Source organism: Betta splendens, chromosome 21, assembly GCF_900634795.4.
Source record: "Betta splendens chromosome 21, fBetSpl5.4, whole genome shotgun sequence".
Classification (NCBI taxonomy): Eukaryota; Metazoa; Chordata; class Actinopteri; order Anabantiformes; family Osphronemidae; genus Betta; species Betta splendens.
This window is the reverse complement of record NC_040899.1, coordinates 2,291,711-2,316,280: the sequence shown is the minus strand read 5'-3', so window position 1 is coordinate 2,316,280 and position 24,570 is coordinate 2,291,711. Positions and strand designations below refer to the sequence as shown.

General features: G+C 47.3%; 6 protein-coding genes across 6 annotated transcripts; all 6 read left to right on the top strand.

Annotated features, from left to right (window-relative positions):
* The first annotated feature begins 609 nt into the window (after nucleotides 1-609).
* Nucleotides 610-2,962, top strand: hspe1 (heat shock 10 protein 1). The gene is made up of 4 exons (XM_029137778.3): nucleotides 610-768; nucleotides 2,334-2,489; nucleotides 2,571-2,660; nucleotides 2,744-2,962. Exons 1-4 carry the CDS (start codon nucleotides 766-768, stop codon nucleotides 2,792-2,794), a joined length of 300 nt encoding a protein of 99 aa, XP_028993611.1. The 5' UTR covers nucleotides 610-765; the 3' UTR covers nucleotides 2,795-2,962.
* A 10,524-nt stretch (nucleotides 2,963-13,486) lies between these two features.
* Nucleotides 13,487-14,572, top strand: LOC114847719 (trace amine-associated receptor 13c-like). Its single transcript, XM_029137746.1, has 2 exons — nucleotides 13,487-13,659; nucleotides 13,753-14,572. Exons 1-2 carry the CDS (start codon nucleotides 13,487-13,489, stop codon nucleotides 14,570-14,572), a joined length of 993 nt encoding a protein of 330 aa, XP_028993579.1.
* Nucleotides 14,573-16,006: 1,434 nt separating this feature from the next.
* LOC114847720 (trace amine-associated receptor 13c-like) lies at nucleotides 16,007-17,153 on the top strand. Its single transcript, XM_029137747.1, has 2 exons — nucleotides 16,007-16,179; nucleotides 16,334-17,153. Exons 1-2 carry the CDS (start codon nucleotides 16,007-16,009, stop codon nucleotides 17,151-17,153), a joined length of 993 nt encoding a protein of 330 aa, XP_028993580.1.
* A 1,260-nt stretch (nucleotides 17,154-18,413) lies between these two features.
* LOC114847717 (trace amine-associated receptor 13c-like) lies at nucleotides 18,414-19,517 on the top strand. Its single transcript, XM_029137744.1, has 2 exons — nucleotides 18,414-18,586; nucleotides 18,695-19,517. Exons 1-2 carry the CDS (start codon nucleotides 18,414-18,416, stop codon nucleotides 19,515-19,517), a joined length of 996 nt encoding a protein of 331 aa, XP_028993577.1.
* A 330-nt stretch (nucleotides 19,518-19,847) lies between these two features.
* On the top strand, nucleotides 19,848-21,010 carry LOC114846969 (trace amine-associated receptor 13c-like). The gene is made up of 2 exons (XM_029136250.1): nucleotides 19,848-20,020; nucleotides 20,164-21,010. Exons 1-2 carry the CDS (start codon nucleotides 19,848-19,850, stop codon nucleotides 21,008-21,010), a joined length of 1,020 nt encoding a protein of 339 aa, XP_028992083.1.
* Nucleotides 21,011-23,112: 2,102 nt separating this feature from the next.
* On the top strand, nucleotides 23,113-24,196 carry LOC114846968 (trace amine-associated receptor 13c-like). Its single transcript, XM_029136249.2, has 2 exons — nucleotides 23,113-23,285; nucleotides 23,380-24,196. The coding sequence occupies exons 1-2, from the start codon at nucleotides 23,113-23,115 to the stop codon at nucleotides 24,194-24,196; spliced, it is 990 nt and encodes a 329-aa protein (XP_028992082.2).
* The last annotated feature ends 374 nt before the right edge of the window (nucleotides 24,197-24,570 follow it).

Genomic DNA, 24,570 nt, shown 5'->3' with positions numbered 1-24,570 from the left:
CTCGTGTGCCATTGGAGGAAAAAAATAAAGGTCAAAGTTGACATTGTGCAACATTGCCTCAACTTAAAACTATATGAATGACAAATCTGTCAATTTTAAGTGTTTACAATTTTCTACACATTTAAGATGTAACTGGTGGGATAATTGGTGCATGTATACAATTATGCGTAGCGCTACATAGTACTATGATAGATGTGCTAGAATTTTCTCTCGGGATAAATGCGGGACAAACTTTTTTTCACTCGAACTTTATTAACACCGTACAACTTCATTGAGCTCTGCAAATTGTTATATTTCTTTAACCAATAAAGTACTTGATTTGTACTTTTATTTGTACGGTTTGTAAGACAGGTATTTTTTAAATGTCTGATTTCTAGGGTTAGTTGCAATAGTCATTCTGTTGAAATTTCAATTCTGTTATATTGTCTCTTGGTGATGATTGTTAAGTACAGTTTTCTGTATTAAAATCGAGCTGGTTTTTTATTGAACCTGCAAACTTAAAAACACGTATTACAACAGTCCTAACAAATGTAAACGCAGAAAGGTATTAATGTCTCCAATGAAAAGTCGTAATGGGTTGAGCAGTTCTGATGCAAATTATTCAGCGGTTTGCTAATAAAGTTTGTTTAAATAAAGTTATCGGTAAGCACTGCGCATGCACGTTCTGGAGATTTCCTCACGTGGAGAGATTCACTGTCAGTGTACTTCATCCACGCGAACGGACAAACCGGCTGCAGCTCCACGCCGACTCTCAGACAAACACAAATGGTAAGAAACGTTGTCCGGAGACTCACTGTTTTTAAAATGAGAACCACCAGGTTTAAAGACTCAACGTTAACGCTATTCTCCATGTCACTACGTGCTTATGAGGCTGAGTTATCGTTAGCAGCTAGCTAAAGTGGAGTTAGCTATGGTTAATAGCCAACGACAAGGTCAAGCAGCTAAAAAGGGGAAAACTCCGTTAGTGGCCAACATATAATTTTGTACTAATCATTGACTCAAGCTGCTGCGGGAGCAAACGGATGAGCTTTTACTCATGCAAAGCGCACATATGCATCAACCAATGTGTTCGTTATTTAACACATGCTTTAATGTTCCGTGCCTTTATTGAGCTTAGTAGTTCTCAAACTTCCATTTGAGCAAATGTACGGTCACATTCACCAATGAGCTTATTAAAATCACAACGTTAGGAACAAACCCATGAGCAGTGTGTTTTGAAGTTAAGCTTCTTTGTTTCACACAGTTAAACCTTTGGATGTAGTACCTTTGCTTGTTTGAGTATTTACCTCGTCATTGCAAAGGGCTTTATAACAGAATAAATAAATATTAAATAAATGTATTGGAGCATTCAGTTTAAATGTATGTTTTAAGTTTTAATGTGTTGAGTCATTGTGTGAATTTAAGTTGTAGGTTGTTGCAAACAATTTGTATTTTGAGTGTGACGTATTCTCCTGTTTTAACACACAAAGCAAAATGTGACTGAAGCAGCTTCTGGAAACCTGCACCAGGCGGCCTCGGGCCTTATCGTGTGGTAGTAGGAGCCTGTAGGTTGTTTCATCACCAGTCAAGGCTGTGCGCGCGTGTGAGAGATTGATTCCCTAAAAATCCCAAGATCCCTTGATGTTATCGGCAAAGCGGCCTCGTCCTTCAGGGTTGTAGTAACTCCACCTCCTCTGGCCAGTTAACTGGGATTCTGTCCACCCTCCTCCACCTCCCACCACCTCTCCCCCAGACAACCTTCAGCCAAGGTCATGGCTCCATCTGCTTTTCTAACCCCTGTAAACCCCCTCGTCCTCCCTCGCTCAAACGTTACACACAATGAGCAAAAGTTGACATTCACAGTTTCTGATTTATTTCTGTTGATGTATTTAAGCACTATTTAACCAAAGTACGATTTTTTTTCTTTCAGTTTTTGTTAATATGCTCAATTGAGTGTCCTCAGCTCAGGGAATGTGGACCTGGTTTGATTCCTTAATCTCCTCTGGACAGACCTCCTTTCTGCTTACAGAAGACTCAACCACAGTGAATAAATCTCCTGGCATAGTTTAGTTATAGTATAGTTTTTCAGAGGTATTTCATTCATTAAAATTCTATAAAAGTACCAATAATCTTTTTGGTACTCTGGTACTCGAAGTTTATTTAAATAAATTCTAAAGCGTTTAAACAGTGGATTAAAAGGGTTGCAAAACCCAAAGTGTCTGGTTTGTCCAACTCAATACTCCCTCCAGTGGTTCTGACACGTTTACAGCAGGTCTTCAAGTGTAATCCAGCTGTGTTTTATCATAAGTTGTTTAAGTTTTAACATTGTTGGCTCATTTCCTGTCTTTCTGTAGGCCTTCAGAAAATTCCTCCCCCTGTTTGACCGGGTGCTGGTCGAGCGCTTCACAGCCGAGACTGTAACGAAGGGCGGCATCATGCTGCCGGAGAAGTCCCAAGGCAAGGTGCTGCAGGCCACGGTGGTGGCGGTGGGACCCGGCTCCCTCAACCAGGTAACTTTCCTCCTGCTGTTACTGCAGCTTTACTGACCAACGATAAGCCTCAGCCTCACTTTTTTTCCTTTCTTTCTCTAGAAAGGAAACCTGCAGCCGATGAGTGTAAAGGTTGGAGAGAAGGTACTTCTACCGGAGTACGGTGGAACTAAAGTCGTCCTGGATGACAAGGTTTGATTTTCTTCTAACTTTAAACCAATCAATCAATTGTTTTTGTGCTGCTGTTGCTCTAATTCTTCTTTCCTCTCCTTCAGGATTACTTCTTGTTCCGGGATGGAGACATTCTTGGCAAATACACTGAATGAGTCTTCATTGTGTTTCTAGAAGAAATTAAAATGTCACATCACGTCTACTTTCATTTTCTATGTTTTTTTCAATTGTAAATAATTCTAATCACATTTTTGTTACAGTAATAAAGGTGAACTGTCGTCTGACTTGTTTCATTTGCGGATGATTAAAAATTCCAATTTCTAGTTGTTTCTCTGCCTTGTGTCATGAGCTTACTCAGCGGTGGGTAACGATAACAAACTCAAACTCGAATCCAGTATTTTGAAAATTAATAGAATGTACTTTCTTACTTTGTTTCTGACAAGGATCCTTAACACAAACAAGTAGATTGAATAAAGTTATGTGAATGCTGTAGAAAGGCCACAGATGTTTCTGGCTTCCCAGTTTATAATGAAAGAGAAGGTTAAGCGTGAATGTGACGTTTAGGGCTTAAGTAAAAATTCATTAATCTTTAGTTGTTTATGAACCGGATGCAATTTCTTGTTTGTCTTGTGCAAACCTGGCGAATAAAAATGATTCTGATTAATTCTCTCGCAGACTTGCGGTTGATGCGTTGTTGTTGCGTTGCAGTACTGATGCTTAGCAGCAGGGGGAGACAAAGACCACACGATGCTTTCCTTCGCGTCTGTCCAGCGCGTCTGCCTCCCAGCTGGATTTGTATTAAATGCGGGACTTTGACTTGAACGTGTTGTGGGTTTTAACCACATTTATGTCCACGAATGGTTCTCTCCTAAAATAAAATGATTGACCATCCCAACAAGAGAGAGAATGCTGACATGAAGGCAGCGATGTGGGAAGTAAATGACTGCTCTGCTTCATTTCAAAGCAGATTAGCTGAGGAGTGACAGGAAGGACAAAAGTATTAAAGAATCAAACAATTGTTCAATAGGAGGTTTTGGTAGAGGAGGTCTAGCCTCTAATGAGCTGCTTTAGTCTCAAGGAAGGTCTATTAAGACAGACTTATCGACATTATTCAATAGGAATTAAGAAAAAAACAAGCCTTGTTTGATTAATAATATGTTAATGTTTCACACGTGAGTTAAATTGACAAACATGACTTTGTGCCTTAGATTTTAGAAGTAAGTGTGGCCAACAACCAAATCCCAGATTGAATGTGTTTCTGAAGGGGCTCGAATGCAAAGCGAAGGTCACATGTCGTCAGGTCCAGTTGTGGTGTGACTGTGATGTTCCAACAGATGTGACCTCAAAGTGGACTGAATGCCATTTAATGCACGCGACCCGTCAAGAAGCACGTGGGCTAATTCTGCGGTTTGACTGTATGAGTTTCATTAGCTTCAATTAGAGCGTGTGTTTTAAAATATTACAATAAGATAGAAACCTTATAATTTAACAGTGTGACAACATTTATTTATCATCGAATAACTGTTCACCTTATAAAACAGGGCAGAGTTTATCTGTTGCTCCTGTTGAGCTTGTTTAGTCTCCACACACTTCATCGCATCATGTGGATTTGACATCATGGATGTTTTCTAACACCTCTGATTGGAGCCGGTCCTGTGGGATCACAGCTTGACCTCGAAGCGGGAGAGCGAGTCACAGGAGAGTCATTAGCTGCTGCTAGATGTTTGTTATGTGAAGTATTGGTACAAATGGAGTCACATGGGAACCGTGTCAGTCACGGTAAACACTGTTCTAAAGGCAGAAGAGTTAACTTAAAGTCGTATAAACAGGTCATCAGACGAGACCACTGACCAGGACTCATTCAACTCACTCTTACTGTTAAAGTGGTGACTCCTGTGAAGTCAACATGCTCCACACCAGGGGGGCTCCACCTGGTCCTCCAGAGCCACAGTCCTGCTGGTTTTCCAACTCTCCCTGTCCCAGCTCATACTGATCACCTCCACCAGGTGTGTTCAGTCAATCAGCAGCTGACTGACACAGCTGATCAGCAGGGAGAGTTGGAGAACCAGCAGGACTGGGGCTCTGGAGGACCAGGTGGAGCCCGGCTCTGGGCAGATTTGGTGGCGATGAGCTGCACAACAGCTCCACCAGCTGGAAGGGCAGCAGATATCAAACCAGAGCCAGAAGGAGGATTCAGTTCCTCACATGGCTGCTGCTGATTATTATTATTATTATATCGCCTAGTGGTAAAAAGCCTATTGAAGTAATCCGATCACTGGTGAACTAACTCTCCCCTCACTCTGACTCTAACTCTACCAACTCTGATGGTTAAAGATGAATGTGTTATAGGAATAGGTTGAACATGGTAAAATGATTTATTTATTATAATGGTAAATTGATTTATTTATTATAATGCCAAGACGAAGGCAGTGATGATGACGTCATCATACAGGAGGTTGTTATTAGAGACAGATGATACTCAGATGATAGATGATTTGAAGCGGCCATGTTTCAAGCCATGTGCTGCAAGCTTCAGGTCAAACTAGTGGGTCACAGCTCTGACATGTGATACATCAGCACGGACATAAGTCAGAGCAGAGCCGCCTGTGCAGTTACAACACTGTGGGAGCAGGAATTAACTATGAAAGCATCATCAACATGAGAGACGACTGATGGGCTGCAATGATCAAAGAGCTCGTACAGTGTACAGCTCACTAGCTGCTTCCTCAGTGGTGTGACCCAGCTGCTACCCAGCATTGTGTACCTGCAGCCACAGCCTGACAACCACAGCCCGACCGCCGCCCTGCGGGACTCCGGGGGGGGGGTGGTGCCGTGCACATTATAGCCAAGCAGATGTCCGTTACAGCAGCTCTTCCTGCCCTGTGATAATAATTAGATGTATCAGTTTGTTTGGAACATGTAGATTTGACACATAAAAACTACTGTACAGTGTGAAATAAGTGTTACCACATTGACTAAGGTTTCCACCCACTTACATTTGTGCAAAACCATGACACCATAAACACACTATGCTACTTTGAAACAGTTTTTATAGTCATGGGAGATTTAAAGATATTTAAAGGGTAAATCCTTGTCTTTAATTGCCATTTTGTTCAAAGCAAGCACTTAAAGGAAAACTTCACAGATTTTGAATGGTGGTTGACCAGCTACTAACAGCAGATGAAGAATCTGTGGCTTTCTAACAACTGTCTCCTTTGATTCAAAATAAAAAGCTGATTAACAACTTACAAACGAGGTCTTGATTCAAATACACACTCAAATATATCCTTTTGTTAAAATGTAAAGCAATGTCTGAACGTTTGTTTGTTAGATTCAGTTGTGCTTCTTTCAGGACAGAGACATGATGCATCTGGCTCTCTGCTTTCTGTTGCAGGGCAGCATAACACAGCATAACAGGTCGTTAGTTCTGTAAACAATGGCGGATGGAGCACTTGCACTCCAGGAGGCTGGCCCCGCCTCCTCACAACTGGACACGCCCCCTCACAGCATGGCCCCGCCTCCTCATAACCTGGCCCCGCCCCCTCACAGCCCGACTGTTGCTGGTGCAGGTACTGAGGAAACCAGGAAGCACGAGTGGTAGTTTGTGAGCCCGAGGCAGAAAGTCTTCTGAGATGTGTCAGACTTTTGCAGAGGAACCATTGTTAATTTCTCTGCATAGATAATATGGAGGAATTTGTGTGTCTCTTCATTCTTACATACTACCCAAGGTCGTTTTGATCAGCCCTACATTGAAAATCGGAAAAGGTTTTCCTTTAAGAATGTAGTTTTACATTCCATGTTTCAGTAATAAATAATGATTCTTTGCTGTTTTGTAAAAAAAAAGTTATGTGTCAGACTTGGGCAGGTGTCGGACCCACATGCACGGTACAGAAGCACGATGATGGTTTAACACAGGTTTATTAGATAAGGCAGGGTCAGGCGGTCCAGGTCATGCACAAAAGCGTTCAATGAAGCAGTACACAAGGGAGCAGGCAATCTCTAATCCAATGTCCAGGCAGGGTTCGTTACACAAGCAGGCTCGGCAAAAGTACAGGCAAGGATAAGACAAACTCACGGTCAGATTATTAGGCACGGTTCTCTCACGGGCAGCGGGATACACGAGGTTCAGGCAGAAGCAATGGTCAAGGCGATCAGGGTCAAAACACGAGTAGCTAAACATGAGATGCTGGAAAGAGTACGGAAACTAACAATCTGGCAACTGGGGTCTGTGAGTGGTGAGACTATATACTGGTACTGATTACTGATTGGTAACAGGTGTGGATACTGGGAACCGGAGAGTAACAACTGGGTAAACAGGAAGTTAACAAAATAAAACAGGATGTGACAGATGGCGTGAAACATGACAGTACCCCCCCCCTATGGCGTCTTCCACGGCGCCAACGAGCCCCTCCCCCCTCCGCCCAGGGCGGGTGGAGGGAGGTCGTAGGAGGAGGGCCCGAATCCCCCCCTACGGCCGGATCTCGAAGCAGGGTGGGCGGAGGGAGGACATCAGGAGGAGGGCCCAGCGCCGGGGTCCTCCTCGTCTGCTGAACCTCGGTCGCGTTGCCCCATCCCGTCCGGGGACGGGGCCTCAGGATGCGCTGCATGGAAGTCTCTGATGAGGGCTTTGTCCAATATGTCCCGGGCCGGTACCCAAGAGCAATCATCCGGCCCGTAGCCCTCCCAGTCAACCAGGTACTGGAAGCCCCGACCCCGGCGTCTGCAGTCGCGGAGCTCCCGGACCGTGTAGGCAGGACCTCCGTCCACGATCCGAGGAGGGGGAGGCGGTTGCTGAGGAGGGATCATGGGACATGATCGATAGGGCTTAAGACGGCTGATGTGGAAGGTGGAGTGTATCCTCATCGTCCTGGGCAATGAGAGCCTCACAGAAACAGGGTTAATGATGCGTGAGATTGTGTATGGATCAATGAATTTAGGAGTTAACTTACGGGTCTGGGCCTGTAACCTGAGGTCCCTGGTGGATAACCAGACCTGGTCGCCCACCTTGTACTCCGGGCCCGGTGTCCGCTTACGGTCGGCCGCCCGCTTGTATCGGTCCCGTGCCTGCAGCATGGTGCGCCGTGCCTGCAACCACGTAAGGCGGCAGCGCCGAACCAGAGCGTGTGCCGACGGGACGTGGACCTCCTCCTCCAAGGCCGGAAACAACGGTGGCTGGAACCCATAGGCGCACTGAAACGGGGTTAGTCCGGTGGAGGCGCAGGGCAATGTGTTATGGGCAAACTCTACCCATACTAGTTTGCTGGCCCATGACCCCGGGTTTCTGGAGGCGAGGAGCCGCAGTCCCACCTCCAGCTGCTGATTGGCCCGTTCGGCCTGTCCATTGGACTCGGGGTGGTACCCCGACGATAAACTGACCTCTGCCCCTAGGAGAGTACAGAACTCCCGCCAAAATCGCGAAACGAATTGGGGCCCTCGGTCTGATACAATGTCAGTAGGAAAGCCATGGAGCCTAAACACATGTTCGAGCATGGCTTGGGCCGTAGCCTTGGCTGACGGCAACTTGGGTAACGAGATAAAATGAGCTAACCTGGAGAAGCGATCTACCACCGTCATGACGACTGTCTTTCCTTGGGAGGGTGGTAGACCGGTGACGAAGTCTAGGGCTATGTGCGACCATGGGCGGTGGGGTACCGGCAGGGGATGCAGCAGGCCGGCCGGTCGCTGGTGCGAAGCCTTGCCCATGGCGCATGTGGGACAGGCCGCGACGTACTCCTGGACGTCCTTCTTCACAGTCGGCCACCAGAACCGTTCTCCCAGTCTAAACAGGGTGCCAGATACCCCTGGATGCCCACTTACCAGTGAGGCGTGAGCCCACTGGATCACCTCCCCCCTGAGGTCGGGTGGCACGAACAGCCGGTTGGGCGGGACGCCACGTGGAGCTGGACGGTCACGGGTGGCCTCCCGTACTCGACGCTCCACAGACCATGCGACTGCCCCCACCAGGCATCCGGGTGGTAGGATGGGCTCTGGTTCCGCTGGATCCTGCTGCGCGTCATGCAGGCGAGACAGAACGTCAGGTTTCACATTTTTTGACCCAGGGCGATATGACAAATGAAAATTAAAACGACTGAAGAACAGTGCCCATCGGGCCTGGCGTGAATTCAGCCTCTTTGCCGTTCTGAGGTACTCGAGGTTTTTATGGTCCGTGTACACTAGGAAGGGCTGGTCTGCCCCCTCCAGCCAGTGTCTCCATTCCTCTAGGGCCACTTTCACCGCGAGCAGTTCTCGGTCCCCGATGTCGTAGTTACGTTCGGCCGGGGATAGCTTGCGGGACATGAATGCGCAGGGGTGGATCCTACCGTCTGTGGGATCCCTCTGGGATAGCACTGCCCCTACTCCTGAGTTGGACGCGTCGACCTCCACCACGAACTGCCGCTGTGGGTCGGGCATCCGTAACACGGGTGCTGTGGTGAAGCTGCGTTTCAGACGCTGAAACGCCTCCTCTGCTTCGTCCGTCCACTGAAAAGCAGTCTTACACGAGGTTAGTGCGTGCAGTGGGGCGGCAATACTGCTGAACCTCCTAATGAATTTTCGATAAAAGTTGGCGAATCCCAAAAAACGCTGCACCTCCCTGCGGCTCTGTGGAACCGGCCACTCCTGGACTGCCTGGGTCTTGGCCGGATCCATCTCGATCTTGTCCCTGCTGACAATGAACCCTAAAAAGGAGACCTGGTCCGCATGAAATTCACATTTCTCCGCCTTTACGTATAACCGGTGTTCTAGAAGCTTTTTGAGGACCAGGCGGACATGTGCTATGTGCTCCTCCTCGGAGCGAGAAAAGACCAGGATGTCATCAAGGTACACGAAAACAAAGTCGTTAATCATGGGGCCTAGTACCTCGTTCACGAAGGCCTGGAAAACGGCTGGCGCGTTGGTAAGGCCGAAGGGCATGACGAGGTACTCGTAGTGTCCATTCGGGGTATTGAAGGCCGTCTTCCATTCGTCCCCCTCTCGGATCCGTACCAGATGGTACGCGTTACGGAGATCCAGTTTTGTGAAGTGAGTGGCCCCTGCTAGCAACTCAAAGGCGGAGGAAAGTAATGGAAGAGGGTAGGAATCTCTAACGGTAATGTCATTGAGGCCCCGGTAGTCAATGCAGGGCCGCAGAGAGCCGTCCTTCTTCCCTACAAAGAAGAACCCTGCGCCCGCAGGAGAGGATGAAGGGCGAATAATACCTGAGGCCAACGCAGAGTCCAGATACTCCCTCATGGCTCGATTCTCCTTGGGAGAGAGCTGATACAATCTCCCCTTGGGTGGTGTGGTCCCTGGGCGCAGGTTGATCGCACAGTCGTGTTTCCGATGGGGGGGTAGAGAGGTCGCTCGAGCCTTGCTGAACACCGTGCGAAGGTCATGGTAACATTCGGGGACTCCAGTTAGATCGGCCTGCTCGATCCCCTCACTGGCTGTCGCCGCTGCTTCCACAGGTGCCTGTTGGGAAACTGAGGCCTGAAAGCACGTGTTCAGACAATCTGGGTCCCATCGGCTCACCTCCCCCCTGCGCCAATCAAGCGTTGGATTGTGCAGCCTTAACCAGGTGTGGCCCAGTACCACCGGGTGGTAGCACGACTCCACAACCGAAAATGTGATTCTCTCGGTGTGAGTGTCAGCAAAGGTCATTATTACCGGCTCTGTGCGGTGGGTGACTCTCCAGAGCCGACGTCCATCCAGCGCTGCCGTCTCCACGGGGGAAGCCAAGGGGAGCGATGCCCAGTCGTTCCGCGAGTCCCGTGTCCATAAGACTGGCATCGGCTCCAGAATCAATGAGAACCGCCTGCTGGACGGACCGGGTACTGGAAACTAAGGTCACTGTTGGTAGTGAGCGAGCGGAGGCGCTACCTAAAACCGTTCGGCTCACCGCTACCCTCCGCGCTAGCGCTGAGCCATGTCTTTTAGCGGGCAGTGCAAGGCGAAATGCCCGGCCTGGCCGCAATACATGCAGTTTCTGGGAGCGTCGACGCCGCTTCTCTTCCTCCGTAAGCCGTGCGCGTCCGATCTGCATTGGCTCCTCTGGCGTCGGTCCAACTTCCGGGTTCCGGGGAACGGTCTGGCCGCCGGGCTCACGATACCCCCTCCTGGGGCTCGTAGTGCGGTGTCGACGGTCCTCCCGCAGCCTCTCCTCTCGTTGGTGCTCCCGTTCGGTGCTCCCCAGCCTGCGGTCAATTTGGATCGCCAGAGCGATCAGGGCGTCCAAATCGCTGGGCAGATCCCTCGCCGCTAAACAGTCCTTGACCCGACGAGAGAGTCCGCGGATGAATACGTCACCCAATGCGGTGGCGTCCCAGCCGGCCTCCGCCGCTAGCGTACGGAACTCGATCGCGTATTTCGCCGTCGGTCTCCCGCCCTGACGGATGTTCACCAGCCGCTGAGCCGCCTCGCGCCCCGGAGTGACTTCCTGGAAGATCTGTTTCAGCGCTGTAGCGAAAGCAGCGAATGTGCACACGCAGGGGGAGCCGTTTTGCCACTCCGCTGTCGCCCATGCTTCTGCGTCCCCCGTCAGATGTGAAATAGCGTATGCCACTCGAGCTCGTTCCGATGGGAACGCGGGTGAATGTAACTCAAAATGAATCTCACACTGCGTGAGAAATGCTCGACAGTCTCCTGACTCACCCGAGAACCGTATCGGGGCGCCCAGCCTGGCGTCCGGAGCGACGGCCAAGGGAACCGCTGCGGCCAAGGGTGCGGTCGCGGCAGCGGCGCTCGGAGTCAGCCTCGTCTCTCCCGTCGAGCTCTGAGTCAGGCGATTCATCGCCTCAGTCAATCCTGCCATCGCCGTCTCCTGTCGAAGGACACACTCGGCCAATCTCTGGAGAGCGGCGTTGGTTTTCTCCTCCTGTTCTGCTGCTCGTTGCTCCTGAGCCATGAGCTGTGCTCGGAAGCTCTCTGCACCGGCGGAGTCCATTTCTGGCCAGATTGTTCTGTCAGACTTGGGCAGGTGTCGGACCCACATGCACGGTACAGAAGCACGATGATGGTTTAACACAGGTTTATTAGATAAGGCAGGGCTCAGGCGGTCCAGGTCATGCACAAAAGCGTTCAATGAAGCAGTACACAAGGGAGCAGGCAATCTCTAATCCAATGTCCAGGCAGGGTTCGTTACACAAGCAGGCTCGGCAAAAGTACAGGCAGGGATAAGAAAAACTCACGGTCAGATTATTAGGCACGGTTCTCTCACGGGCAGCGGGATACACGAGGTTCAGGCAGAAGCAATGGTCAAGGCGATCAGGGTCAAAACACGAGTAGCTAAACATGAGATGCTGGAAAGAGTACGGAAACTAACAATCTGGCAACTGGGGTCTGTGAGTGGTGAGACTATATACTGGTACTGATTACTGATTGGTAACAGGTGTGGATACTGGGAACCGGAGAGTGACGACTGGGTAAACAGGAAGTTAACAAAATAAAACAGGATGTGACAGATGGCGTGAAACATGACATTATGATTACTGAAACAGAGCAGTAAGCTGTAATCCACATGGTTTAGTCCATATTGCATGTGTAATATGTAGTATGTTCCGTTTCTGTAAATGAGGGGAGGGGCCCAATGGACCACACCTGTCTGAGCACCGAGTGCATGAAGGGCCTGCTCGTTCTAGCTGCTAGTGCCTCAGTACATTTTTGAAGGCAATGACACACTGAATGGAGTTCTGTGTATTTGTCATTGACCATCTAATATACAGTATCTCAATTTTATAGGAAAACGTGTTAGCTTAATTACTCATAAGACCACACGTGTCCCTTCACTAAGTTAGACACACATTACTTTTGTGATTTATCCTGTCTTCTTGCGCGCCTCATTTAATTTTTTATATTGTATGTGTACAATAAAATACATAATAAAAATGAATAAGTGGGCAGTAGCTCAGTTAGTAGAGCACATCTTGGGAAGCAGAAGGTCTTCGGTTCAAACCCCACTTCTGAGACCAGGTGTGTTCTTGAGTAAGAAGAACCTGGGTAGCTCCCTGGTCCTCTGTAAGAGCCCACTCATTGTAACAGTGTCACTTATGATGGTAAAAGGATTTGAATGTTTACTCATTATTTTACGCAACTCCAGATAACAATAAACTAGCATTCAACTGTTCGGTCTACTGTCTAGTTATTTTGGTCCTCTCACAATTAAAATCCTATGTTAACAAAACTGGCTCCAGATTTATTGTCCAGACATTGGGTCGCGGGGGCTGGTTAGCACCGCCCCCTACAGCGCCTCCTGCGGGTGGAGGGTCCACATGAGGACAGTCCCATGTGGCTCCTCTGCCCTATGCCTGGCTTGGTCCTGTGGGCATGTGAGCCCTAACCCGGCCTGCCTTCGCCACACTGGTAACGTCTTGGTCCTTGGTATTATTTACTCAAAGGCTTTTGCAAACGTTCCTTGTCTGGTCCGTCCCCTTGGACCTGTTCGTCATGGGAGACCCTGGGTGCCTCAGGCAAGCGTTTCACCTCCCTGGGGTGATGTTCTGGGCATGTTGGGGTCGCATGGAGGAAGTGTCCGGGGAGAGGGAAGTCTGGAGCTCTCTGCTTAGACTGCTACTCCCACGACCCGGTCCCGGACAACTAAAGCACACTGAGCTCCAGTGTAGCTGGTGGTGGCAGTGGAGCCATTCAGGCCTGCTTCACTCCTTCTGGACCAGGACAGATCGCCATCACTGGTTGTCGGGAGTTTAGGCTTTTGGTTCAAATATGAATTAATAAAGCCCAAATACAAAAAGCTTATTTTTGTTGGATTCCTGTATAGACAAGCACTGAGGCAAATGGGAGGAGGAACAGGAAGGGAGGCTGAAGATAAATTAGAGCTGTGTCAGAGCCGCCAGAGCTCAGCAGCTTCTGTGGTGATGGAGGCGTCAGAGGACTCTGAGCTCTGCTTCCCTCAGCTCCTCAACGCCTCCTGTGTGAAGCCGACACGTCCTCACTATGAGGCCACGTTGACCTACACCATGCTGATCTCCATCTCTCTGCTCACCTCATCCCTCAACCTGCTGGTCATCATCTCCATCTCACACCTCAAGTATTCATATAGGTTTTAAACTAGATTCTAGGAGACTGTAAGGAAAATGATGATCAGCTTTTAACATCAACTATGTTGCTCCTCTTCCTCCAGGCAGCTCCACACCTCCACCAACCTCCTCCTCCTCTCTCTGGCCGTCTCTGACTTCCTTGTGGGTCCTCTCCTGTTCTTTCAGATGGTGCTGATAGACGGATGCTGGTTCCTGGGGGACCTCATGTGTTCTCTGTATCAGTATCTGGCCGCCACTGTTACGTCTGCCTCAGTAGGAACCATGGTTCTCATCTCCATCGACCGCTACGTGGCTGTGTGTCATCCTCTGCATTACTCTGAGATCACATTAGAAAGAGTCCACGTGTGTGTGTGTCTGTGTTGGATCTGCTCTGTGATCTTCCAGACTCTGGTTCTGATGGACAACCTGCATCAACCAGGCAGGTTCAACTCCTGCGTCGGCGAGTGCGTCATCGTCGTTAACTACGTTGCTGGAGTTGCAGATGTGATCTTTTCCTTCGTCGCTCCCATCACCGTCATCATCGTTCTCTACATCAGAGTGTTTGTTGTTGCTGTGACTCAGGCTCGAGCTCTGAGGTCTCACATGGCAGCTGTTTCTGTCCAGCATTCAGTGAGAGTCACAGCTCTGAGGTCTGAGCTGAAGGCAGCCAGGACGCTGGGTGTGGTCATAGCTGTGTTCCTGATGTGTCTCTGTCCTTATTACTGTGTGGCTCTGAGCAGCCAGGACAACTCCATGAACGCCTCCTCCGCTGCTTATAACTTTGTGGTGTGTTTGTTTTGTTTTAACTCGTGTCTCAACCCGATGATTTACACCTTTTTTTACCCCTGGTTCAGAAAATCTATCAAACTCATCGTCACTTTGAAGATTCTGGAGCCTGACTCCTGTCAGACCAACGTGCTCTAATGACTCACTGCTAAACTGAGGGTAAAACCCATAACCCTTCAAAATGTGACCAGGAGCATTTATATCAGTTTGTGAAGATACTGGAGCCTGACTCCTGTCAGACCATTGTGCTCTGAAGACACACACCTTTTGGCCACTTTCACAGTAGAGGTGGTAAAAAGTAAAGGTTTACTCTCACTGTGGCCTCAAGTCGACTGTTTTATCAGCTGTGTAAATATCACATGAGCAATGAAATGTCATTTAGCATATAATAATCATTTTACAACTAAAGGAAAATTCTGCTGAAGCTCTCAATAGAGTAAAACAAATTGGAGAAAAGGTTGGTTGTCACCCTTTCAATATTGTGTTTGAAATAAGATAAAAGAGCTGCATTTTAAAATCCTACGCAATATTTACACTTGTAAAATGAGACCTGTAAGATGCAACCTGTACATTCTGTCACACGAAGCCGGAGTCTGTCATACATCTGTTGTGTAAGTGTCCAATACTCTGGTTTTTGCAAAAACACAGAAGTATATTTTAAAAGAAACTGGTCACTATAACGTTTGTTGTTAAAGATTTTATCACAAAATTTGAAATCAATAATCATACAATATGTCATATTGTAAACCTTTTTCTCTTGAGGGACAAATTTCACATTCATAAAGCTGGGATTTCTTAGTTTATCACAAATATATCATTGTTTTCAGTTGAGTTACACTCTTACCTTATTTCTTTAAGACTGCTGTCAAATAAAAAAAGTATTAACACACTCACACGTTGTAATGGATTGTTTACTAGTTGTCCCTCTAATTTTTTGTTTTGTAATGTATTATTTCCAATTATTTTTTATTTATTTAATTTTTTTCATTTCAAGTTATGTCAGTCATTTATATTGTTTTATTTGCTGCAATTATTAAGAACATTGTAATGTTACCTTGAATCATCTCAATCTGTCAATTCAAATTATTATATATTTTTTTATATATTTCACACGAGCCACCAACTATGTGGAGATCAGCTGTTTTCTGTTTCTCAGTCCTTTCAATAAAACTCATGACTTACAGACGCAGAGTGTACGTGTGTCCTCAACCTGAGTGGAGTTAAGGTGAATGAGGTTATAATTTAAAATAATAAAGTTCCACAGTAAAATGATCTAACATCGCAGACATGAAGATCAATTTCATCAGCACTAAAACCGTCCTGCAAGATATTTAAATAGTCAAACATAAAAACTGAATAAAGCAAAACACTTTTTTAGCTGTGGCCCGAGGGACCAGGAGTCAGACGCTGGTTCAGACCCAGAGACGAAGAACAACAACGGCTCCATTACTCTCAGGTAACAATAAAAGCCCGAGCAGGAGGAGAAGTGGTGCTGAGGAGAGAGGATGCAGATAAACTACATGTGTCAGTACGTTCAGGGCAGAGAGCAGCCAGAGCTCAGCTTCTGTGGTGATGGAGACGCTGAAGGACTCTGAGCTCTGCTTCCCTCAGCTCCTCAACGCCTCCTGCATCAGGACCAAGCGTCCTCACTATGAGGCTCTGCTGACCTACGTCCTGGTGGTCTCCATCTCTCTGCTGACGGCGTTCCTCAACCTGCTGGTCATCGTCTCCATCTCACACTTCAAGTATACAAATAATTATTGCTTGAAGATATTTACTGGCAAAGCAACAATGTGATCATATCTGAGGCTGGTTGGTTTAATGTTCCAGTTTGTTCTGCTTCTTTTAATAATAAATTATCAAATAACATCAACTATGTTGCTCCTCTTCCTCCTCCAGGCAGCTCCACACCTCCACCAACCTCCTCCTCCTCTCTCTGGCCGTCTCTGACTTCTTCGAGGGCCTGATGTTGCTCTTTCAGATGGTGCTGATAGACGGATGCTGGTTCCTGGGGGACCTCATGTGTTCTCTGTATCAGTATCTGGCCGCCACTGTTACCTCTGCCTCAGTAGGAACCATGGTTCTCATCTCCATCGACCGCTACGTGGCTGTGTGTCATCCTCTGCATTACTCTGAGATCACACAGCGGAGGGTGAAGCTCTGTGACTGTCTGTGTTGGATCTGCTCTGTGATCTTCCAGACTCTGGTTCTGATGGACAACCTGCATCAACCAGGCAGGTTCAACTCCTGCGTCGGCGAGTGCGTCATCGTCGTTAACTACGTTGCTGGAGTTGCAGATGTGATCTTTTCCTTTGTCGCTCCCATCACCGTCATCATCGTTCTCTACATCAGAGTGTTTGTTGTTGCTGTGACTCAGGCTCGAGCTCTGAGGTCTCACATGGCAGCTGTTTCTGTCCAGCATTCAGTGAGAGTCACAGCTCTGAGGTCTGAGCTGAAGGCAGCCAGGACGCTGGGTGTGGTCATAGCTGTGTTCCTGATGTGTCTCTGTCCTTATTACTGTGTGGCTCTGAGCAGCCAGGACAACTCCATGAACGCCTCCTCCGCTGCTTATAACTTCGTGGTGTGTTTGTTTTGTTTTAACTCGTGTCTCAACCCGATGATTTACACCTTTTTTTACCCCTGGTTCAGAAAATCTATCAAACTCATCGTCACTTTGAAGATTCTGGAGCCTGACTCCTGTCAGACCAACGTGCTCTAATGACTCACTGCTAAACTGAGAGTAAAACCCATAACCCTTCAAAATGTGACCAGGAGCATTTTTATCAGTTTGTGAAGGTTCACAGTGCAAATAAGCTTTGGTGCTTTGTGTATGTTCTCAATAAGTGCACTGTCTGACTGAAATGATAGGCTTTATTACGTCCTGCAGACACTGTGTCAAAGTATCATTGTTTGTTCATGTAATTCAAAAAGCCTGAAGATTTGCTTTACACAGAAAAATTACAGTTACACTGAATCAAAGCATTAATCTCACTCCACTGTTCATTGTCACGTTGACCGAATGACACAACCAGTCTCACAGAGTGGAGGAGGGAGGGGGGTTGGGGCTAGGACGCAGCCAGGGCTCAGCAGCTTCTGTGGTGATGGAGACGCTGAAAGACTCTGAGCTGAAAATGATTATAACAAATACACTGCTGCAACATTTACATTCTTGTGAAACCCTGCTGATGCTTCACTGAATGTGTGACACAGAGAAATCCTTTACTCTGCGACATCATTGTGTTGTTTTAGCCTCTTTGCTGCTTATTCTTAAAATGTGAAGCTCACCTTAATTATTTCTGCCTTGTGTTTTAATCCTTTTTTATACACTGTGCATTTAGGTTTGCATCAAGTCTGAGCCATCTTCTGATCAGTCAGCTGGACGGGAATTTACAGGTTGATCCAGATGTTTAATCTGAAAACAACAGCTGCCAAACATCTTGCTATGTTTCTGAAAATCCACATCGCTACATAACATAGCACTGTGACCTACTGAGCCACAAACACACAACATATTTCACATCTGAGCCAGACTCATCAGCACTACAGAAAATGCTAATAATATACACAGACCACACTGAAAACGTTTTCATTGAAAGAATCAGGAAGGAATAGACAAGTGATGACTGTTCAATGGGTCTGCAAACAGTGGGCCCAGGAAACAACTCATGCAACACTTCAAATGCACCACGATCATGTCTTGATGGACCTTAGATTAAAATCTGTGGTGCATCCTGTAATTATTGCAAATCTATAATGTGAAGGTCTGTTTGTGGGTCTGTGGCAACAAGCACCATGGACAGCTCCTGGTTTACTACCATCAGATGGACATCAGCCCGTTGGGTAAACGTGTGAGGGCGGAATCATTCTGCCGTACAGCCATGACACAGCTGCAGCAGATGTGAGGAGGGAGGGAGGACGGCAGACATAAAGCAGCAAGCTTTGCCCTGAGAGCAGCCAGAGCTGAGCAGCTTCTGTGGTGATGGAGGCGTCAGAGGACTCTGAGCTCTGCTTCCCTCAGCTCCTCAACGCCTCCTGCGTGAGGCCGACGCGTCGCCACTATGAGGCTGGGCTGAGTTACATCCTGGTGGTCTCCATCTCTCTGCTCACAACTATTCTCAACCTGCTGGTCATCGTCTCCATCTCACACTTTAAGTATGCCAATATTTCTCTGAAACTGGTCGAGCAATTTAGGACAACTGTATTTTTTACCCTGAAATGTATTGGCTACTTCTCAGACTGCTGCTCCTCTTCCTCCTCCAGGCAGCTCCACACCTCCACCAACCTCCTCCTCCTCTCTCTGGCCGTCTCTGACTTCTTCGTGGGGCCTCTCCTGCTCTTTCAGGTTATGTTCGTGGACGGCTGCTGGCTCCTCGGGGACCTGCTGTGCTCCCTGTGTCAGTACGTAGCCTACGTCCTGTCCTCTGTCTCAGTGGGAACCATGGTTCTCATCTCCATCGACCGCTACGTGGCTGTGTGTCGTCCTCTGCATTACTCCTCTGAGATCACACAAACACGAGTTCAAGCTTGTGTTAGTTTGAGTTGGATCTGCTCTGTGATCTTCCAGACTCTGGTTCTGATGGACAACCTGCATCAACCAGGCAGGTTCAACTCCTGCGTCGGCGAGTGCGTCATCGTCGTTAACTACGTTGCTGGAGTTGCAGATGTGATCTTTTCCTTCGTCGCTCCCATCACCGTCATCATCGTTCTGTACATCAGAGTGTTTGTTGTTGCTGTGACTCAGGCTCGAGCTCTGAGGTCTCACATGGCAGCTGTTTCTGTCCAGCATTCAGTGAGAGTCACAGCTCTGAGGTCTGAGCTGAAGGCAGCCAGGACGCTGGGTGTGGTCATAGCTGTGTTCCTGATGTGTCTCTGTCCTTATTACTGTGTGGCTCTGACGGGACAAGACAACCTGATCAGCGCCTCCTCTGCTTTATATACTTTTGTAACAAACTTGTACTCTTTTCATTCCTGCCTAAACCCCATGATATACGCCTTCTTTTACCCCTGGTTCAGGAAATCAATAAATATCATTGTCACACTGAAGGTTCTGCAGCCTGAGTCCGGTGATGCCAACGTGCTGTAAATGTTAAACATGTGACACACATGTTAAAGCAAAAAGAGGGACCTCTGCTTTAAAGGTAGAGGATTAATGTTTGCATATATCCTTATAAAATGTTATGGATGCCGGTTTGAAGCACATCCTCAGCCTGTGATTGAATAAAGACCAGGGTTTTCATCTGACTCAGTCCTCCAGTCTTTCCAGTCAGTCACTGGGCATTTGGTAAACCTGTAGATGTCAGCTCACTAGGCTGCCGTTGGGATTTCTCCCTGCTGGGATGAAATGAAAACTCCAGCAGGCGGGAACTTTTCCTTAAAAGTAAATGTGATTCAGGAGAGAGCAGCTTCTGTGGTGATGGAGACGCTGAAGGACTCTGAGCTCTGCTTCCCTCAGCTCCTCAACGCCTCCTGCATCAGGACCAAGCGTCCTCACCATGAAGCTCTGCTGACCTACGTCCTGGTGGTCTCCATCTCTCTGCTTACAACGTTTCTCAACCTGCTGGTCATCGTCTCCATCTCACACTTCAAGTACATTTAAAATGTGTTGTTAAATATATCTTTTAAATTTGTGACTTTACTGTTTAGTGACAGTAGAAAAAAGCTAAACAGCAAAGGTTTATGAATTCGGTCTTTGCTTTGTTGTGTTTATAAATGCACTGCTCTTCCTCCAGGCAGCTCCACACCTCCACCAACCTCCTCCTCCTCTCTCTGGCCGTCTCTGACTTCTTCGTCGGCCTCCTCTTGTCCTTTCAGCTTGTACTGATAGGCGGATGCTGGTTCCTGGGGGACCTCATGTGTTCTCTGTATCAGTATCTGGACTACGTTATTTCCTCTGTCTCAGTTGGAAACATGGTTCTCATCTCCATCGATCGCTACTTGGCTGTGTGTCATCCTCTGCTTTACGCCACCAAAGTCACACCACACAGAGTCCACATGTGTGTGTGTCTGTGTTGGATCTGCTCTGTGATCTTCCAGACTCTGGTTCTGATGGATGTTCTGAGTCAACCAGGCAGGTTCAACTCCTGCGCTGGCGAGTGTGTGTTTGTCATTAACCACATTGCTGGAGTTGCAGATGTGATCTTTTCCTTCGTCGCTCCCATCACCGTCATCATCGTTCTCTACATCAAAGTGTTTGTTGTTGCTGTGACTCAGGCTCGAGCTCTGAGGTCTCACATGGCAGCTGTTTCTGTCCAGCATTCAGTGAGAGTCACAGCTCTGAGGTCTGAGCTGAAGGCAGCCAGGACGCTGGGTGTGGTCATAGCTGTGTTCCTGATGTGTCTCTGTCCTTATTACTGTGTGGCTCTGACGGGACAAGACAACCTGATCAACACCTCCTCTGCTGCTTTGTGTTTATACTCCTTTAACTCCTGTCTCAACCCAGTGATTTATGCTTTTTTTTACCCCTGGTTTAGAAAATCTATCAAAGACATTCTCACTCTTACGATTTTGCAGCCAAACTCCTGTGAGCGCAACATGTCATGGAAAAACACTAAACATGAATCAGGTGATAAGAAATGATAAGAAATGACATTTTGTTCAGTGTATGAACAAACTCACATTTGGTGCTTGGGTAAATAATAAACTCAGACTAAACCTTTATTTATTAATTTATAATTAGCTGAAATGTGCAAAAAACATTAACTATTGATGGTCTGTGTCCAGAGAAAACTGGGAAAAACGGCAGTATTATGTGTTGTGGCTGAAAATGGCCATATCCTACAACACCCAGAATGCATTGCGCTCCGATGAATCTCCCGAGCTGCAGCGATTGTACCCACTTATTGCGAAGCACGGATGTTTAAAAAAAGGTTATATTTCAACAGTTTGTTTTCATAAATACATGGAGTCTAAGTAGTTTAGCAGCCTTTTATTTTGGAGCAAAGCAGACAGTTAGTTTGCTAACACTAGTTCCAGTATTCATTCAGAGTGTTTTTGTAGATTTTGGTTTGTGTTGAATAATAAATATTAAAATATTATCCAGCATCTCTGTCAGGCTCTGACTTGGGTCCCACAGTTCCAACTTTGAATCTCTCAGAGACTTTCTGCCATTTTTGTGTGGTGGATCGTAACACAGTTGTTGGAAAGCAACAGGCCTGTCCTTTCGCCAAATCCTCTTTTCTTCATGTGCTGTTAAGAATAAGAATAATAAGAATAAGACGGCTGTTCCTTCCAAGAGTCTCTGAGACAATACGCCGATATTATCCACAAAATGAAGTAGTATTATTCAATTATAGTAATTTACGGACTATAAGCCTTTACTTTTTTCACGAGCTTTGAACCCTGTGGATTGAACAACCATGCAATTAATTTATGGCTTTTAATTTATGGCTTCATGACCTCAACATATCAAACTGCTTGTTTCCACTTTACACAGCTGTAGAGACTTGTGTGATGTATGCATCCTTACTTCTTGTTATGTGGTAGAATTCAGAATCTTCAGTGTGCTCTTGCTTGTGGTGTTATGGGACAGCTGGTTCTTTTTTTAAGGAAGCACCCATGTGTGATTGACTTGCTGACTGTGTTGGGTGAACAGACTTGTTGCTTGTAGACGGGTGCAGACTATATATGAAAAAGTAACTAAATCTAATGGGTGCAGCTTAAATTCAGATGCGCTCTATAGTCCAACATTTGCGGTTTTAGAGTTGCTGCCAACCGCTAAAGCCACATAAGCTAGAACTATTCCCGTTAGCCATGTAAGCTAGCGCTACTACCCACTGCAGCTCCTTCTTCTTCTCGCTTGTTTTTATTTGTGGTTTGCAATCGACAGCCTCGTCCTCAACTGTGCTAATCTCTGACTCAAATAAGTAACCACAAATATCAGACTGTGCTAAAGTAATGGGCAGCCTCTGCAGCCTCCCTCCCTGATCATACAAAAACAACCATTTACAAAAAAACTTCTTAGTCCGTTGCACCAACACACTGTTGAACTCACCTTTCCACATAATCTACAGCAGGACCTCCGGCCATTGAATTGCAAGACACCAGTTGAGCTCCTGCAGCCTGGCTCCACCCCCTCTCATCTGGCCCCGCCCCCTCAGTTGGACAGTTGCTGCGGCAGGTACAGAGAAACCCAGGAAGCTCTAGCTGCAGTCAGTGATCCCACAGAAAGCCGCCAGGTCAGTTGAGAATGATGTGTTTCACATAATCTTTAGCTGCACTGGTGAACTGATACAGAAGAATAAATGTTCATTTCACTGCATAGAAAATATGAAAGAATCTGAGTGTCCCTTCATTCTTAAATACTCTACATGTTTTTGGTGAACCCCCATTGAAAATCTGTGAAGTCCTTTAAGATTTTAAAACCTTACCAAGATAAAAAGCTGATTTTGTGTGGCTTCATCCTTTAAGTTGAACACATTTTCACCATGTCACCATGACTCCAAGCCTGTACGATGGCTGCATGGATGTGTGGATGGTTGCTCTGGTTGGATAACGGCTACAGGATCAGATGGAAATGTAGTGAACGGAGGGTTGATCCAAACCACAACACACCACAGTCTCCAGTGTCTACGAGTCAAAGCAGCAGCAGAGGGAGGGATCAGTAGACGCTGGTGGGAGGATGGACATAAAGCAGGAAGCTTTGCCCTGAGAGCAGCCAGAGCTCAGCAGCTTCTGTGGTGATGGAGGCGTCAGAGGACTCTGAGCTCTGCTTCCCTCAGCTCCTCAACGCCTCCTGCGTGAGGCCGACGCGTCGTCACTATGAGGCCACGCTGACCTACGTCCTGCTGTTCTCCGTGTCTCTGCTGACCTCCTCTCTCAATCTGCTGGTCATCATCTCCATCTCACACTTCAAGTACATTTTGAATTGTTATTAAAATGTTAAATAGTAACAGATTGTGTTAAAGAATAATTGTTCAATTCAAATGAATGCACTGCTCTTCCTCCAGGCAGCTCCACACCTCCACCAACCTCCTCCTCCTCTCTCTGGCCGTCTCTGACTTCTTCGTCGGCCTCCTCTTCTTGTTTCAGATGGTGCTGATAGACGGATGCTGGTTCCTGGGGGACCTCATGTGTTCTCTGTATCAGTATCTGGACTACGTTACTTCCTCCGCCTCTGCAGGAACCATGGTTCTCATCTCCATCGATCGCTACGTGGCTGTGTGTCATCCTCTGCTTTACGCCACCAAAGTCACACCACACAGAGTCCACGTGTGTGTGTGTCTGTGTTGGATCTGCTCTGTGATCTTCCAGACTCTGGTTCTGATGGACAACCTGCATCAGCCAGGCAGGTTCAACTCCTGCGTCGGCGAGTGTGTGTTTGTCATCAGTGTAATTGCCGGAGTTGCAGATGTGATCTTTTCCTTCGTCGCTCCCATCACCGTCATCATCGTTCTCTACATCAGAGTGTTTGTTGTTGCTGTGACTCAGGCTCGAGCTCTGAGGTCTCACATGGCAGCTGTTTCTGTCCAGCATTCAGTGAGAGTCACAGCTCTGAGGTCTGAGCTGAAGGCAGCCAGGACGCTGGGTGTGGTCATAGCTGTGTTCCTGATGTGTCTCTGTCCTTATTACTGTGTGGCTCTGAGCAGCCAGGACAACTCCATGAACGCCTCCTCCGCTGCCTTCGTGATATGCTTGTACTACTTCAACTCTAGCCTCAACCCTGTGATCTACGCTTTATTTTACCCCTGGTTCAGAAAGTCCGTCAGACACATTTTCACCATGAGGCTGCTGCAGCAGGACTCATGTGAGACCAACCTGATGTAGAGACGACAACGCGGAGCTGAAACGAGACTCTGATTAAATGGTGTAGTTTAATACGGGGGCTTTTCACTGTTGTTTGGACCTGAGTGACCTGGACCCAATCTGACCTGTTGCTTCACAGTCTCTCGTCTCATCTTCTCTGCTGCGTACCTGTAAGATTCTATCAGGGTTCAGGGTTTGTTTGTTGCCGTTTCCAGTATTTTGTAAAAGCTGCATGTTTTAACTGTCACTGGACTGAAGTGACTTGTTTCTGACTCTTACTTCAAGGATCATTGAGTCTTATCTTTACTAGTGAGGTTTCCTTCCGATCACAGTGGTTCTTCCTCCTGACTGTAACATCACAGCTGAATTGATTAAAAACACTTGTTCTTTTCCAT

Excerpts from the sequence above, each read along its gene's own strand:
- hspe1 (XM_029137778.3), top strand. Across the intron at positions 2,490-2,570 it reads GACCCGGCTCCCTCAACCAG|AAAGGAAACCTGCAGCCGAT; the intron begins GTAACTTTCCTC and ends TTCTTTCTCTAG. Across the intron at positions 2,661-2,743 it reads AAGTCGTCCTGGATGACAAG|GATTACTTCTTGTTCCGGGA; the intron begins GTTTGATTTTCT and ends CCTCTCCTTCAG.
- LOC114847719 (XM_029137746.1), top strand. The coding sequence starts at position 13,487 with ATGGAGGCGTCAGAGGACTCTGAGCTCTGCTTCCCTCAGCTCCTCAAC. Across the intron at positions 13,660-13,752 it reads ATCTCCATCTCACACCTCAA|GCAGCTCCACACCTCCACCA; the intron begins GTATTCATATAG and ends CTCTTCCTCCAG.
- LOC114847720 (XM_029137747.1), top strand. The coding sequence starts at position 16,007 with ATGGAGACGCTGAAGGACTCTGAGCTCTGCTTCCCTCAGCTCCTCAAC. Across the intron at positions 16,180-16,333 it reads GTCTCCATCTCACACTTCAA|GCAGCTCCACACCTCCACCA; the intron begins GTATACAAATAA and ends TTCCTCCTCCAG.
- LOC114847717 (XM_029137744.1), top strand. The coding sequence starts at position 18,414 with ATGGAGGCGTCAGAGGACTCTGAGCTCTGCTTCCCTCAGCTCCTCAAC. Across the intron at positions 18,587-18,694 it reads GTCTCCATCTCACACTTTAA|GCAGCTCCACACCTCCACCA; the intron begins GTATGCCAATAT and ends TTCCTCCTCCAG.
- LOC114846969 (XM_029136250.1), top strand. The coding sequence starts at position 19,848 with ATGGAGACGCTGAAGGACTCTGAGCTCTGCTTCCCTCAGCTCCTCAAC. Across the intron at positions 20,021-20,163 it reads GTCTCCATCTCACACTTCAA|GCAGCTCCACACCTCCACCA; the intron begins GTACATTTAAAA and ends CTCTTCCTCCAG.
- LOC114846968 (XM_029136249.2), top strand. The coding sequence starts at position 23,113 with ATGGAGGCGTCAGAGGACTCTGAGCTCTGCTTCCCTCAGCTCCTCAAC. Across the intron at positions 23,286-23,379 it reads ATCTCCATCTCACACTTCAA|GCAGCTCCACACCTCCACCA; the intron begins GTACATTTTGAA and ends CTCTTCCTCCAG.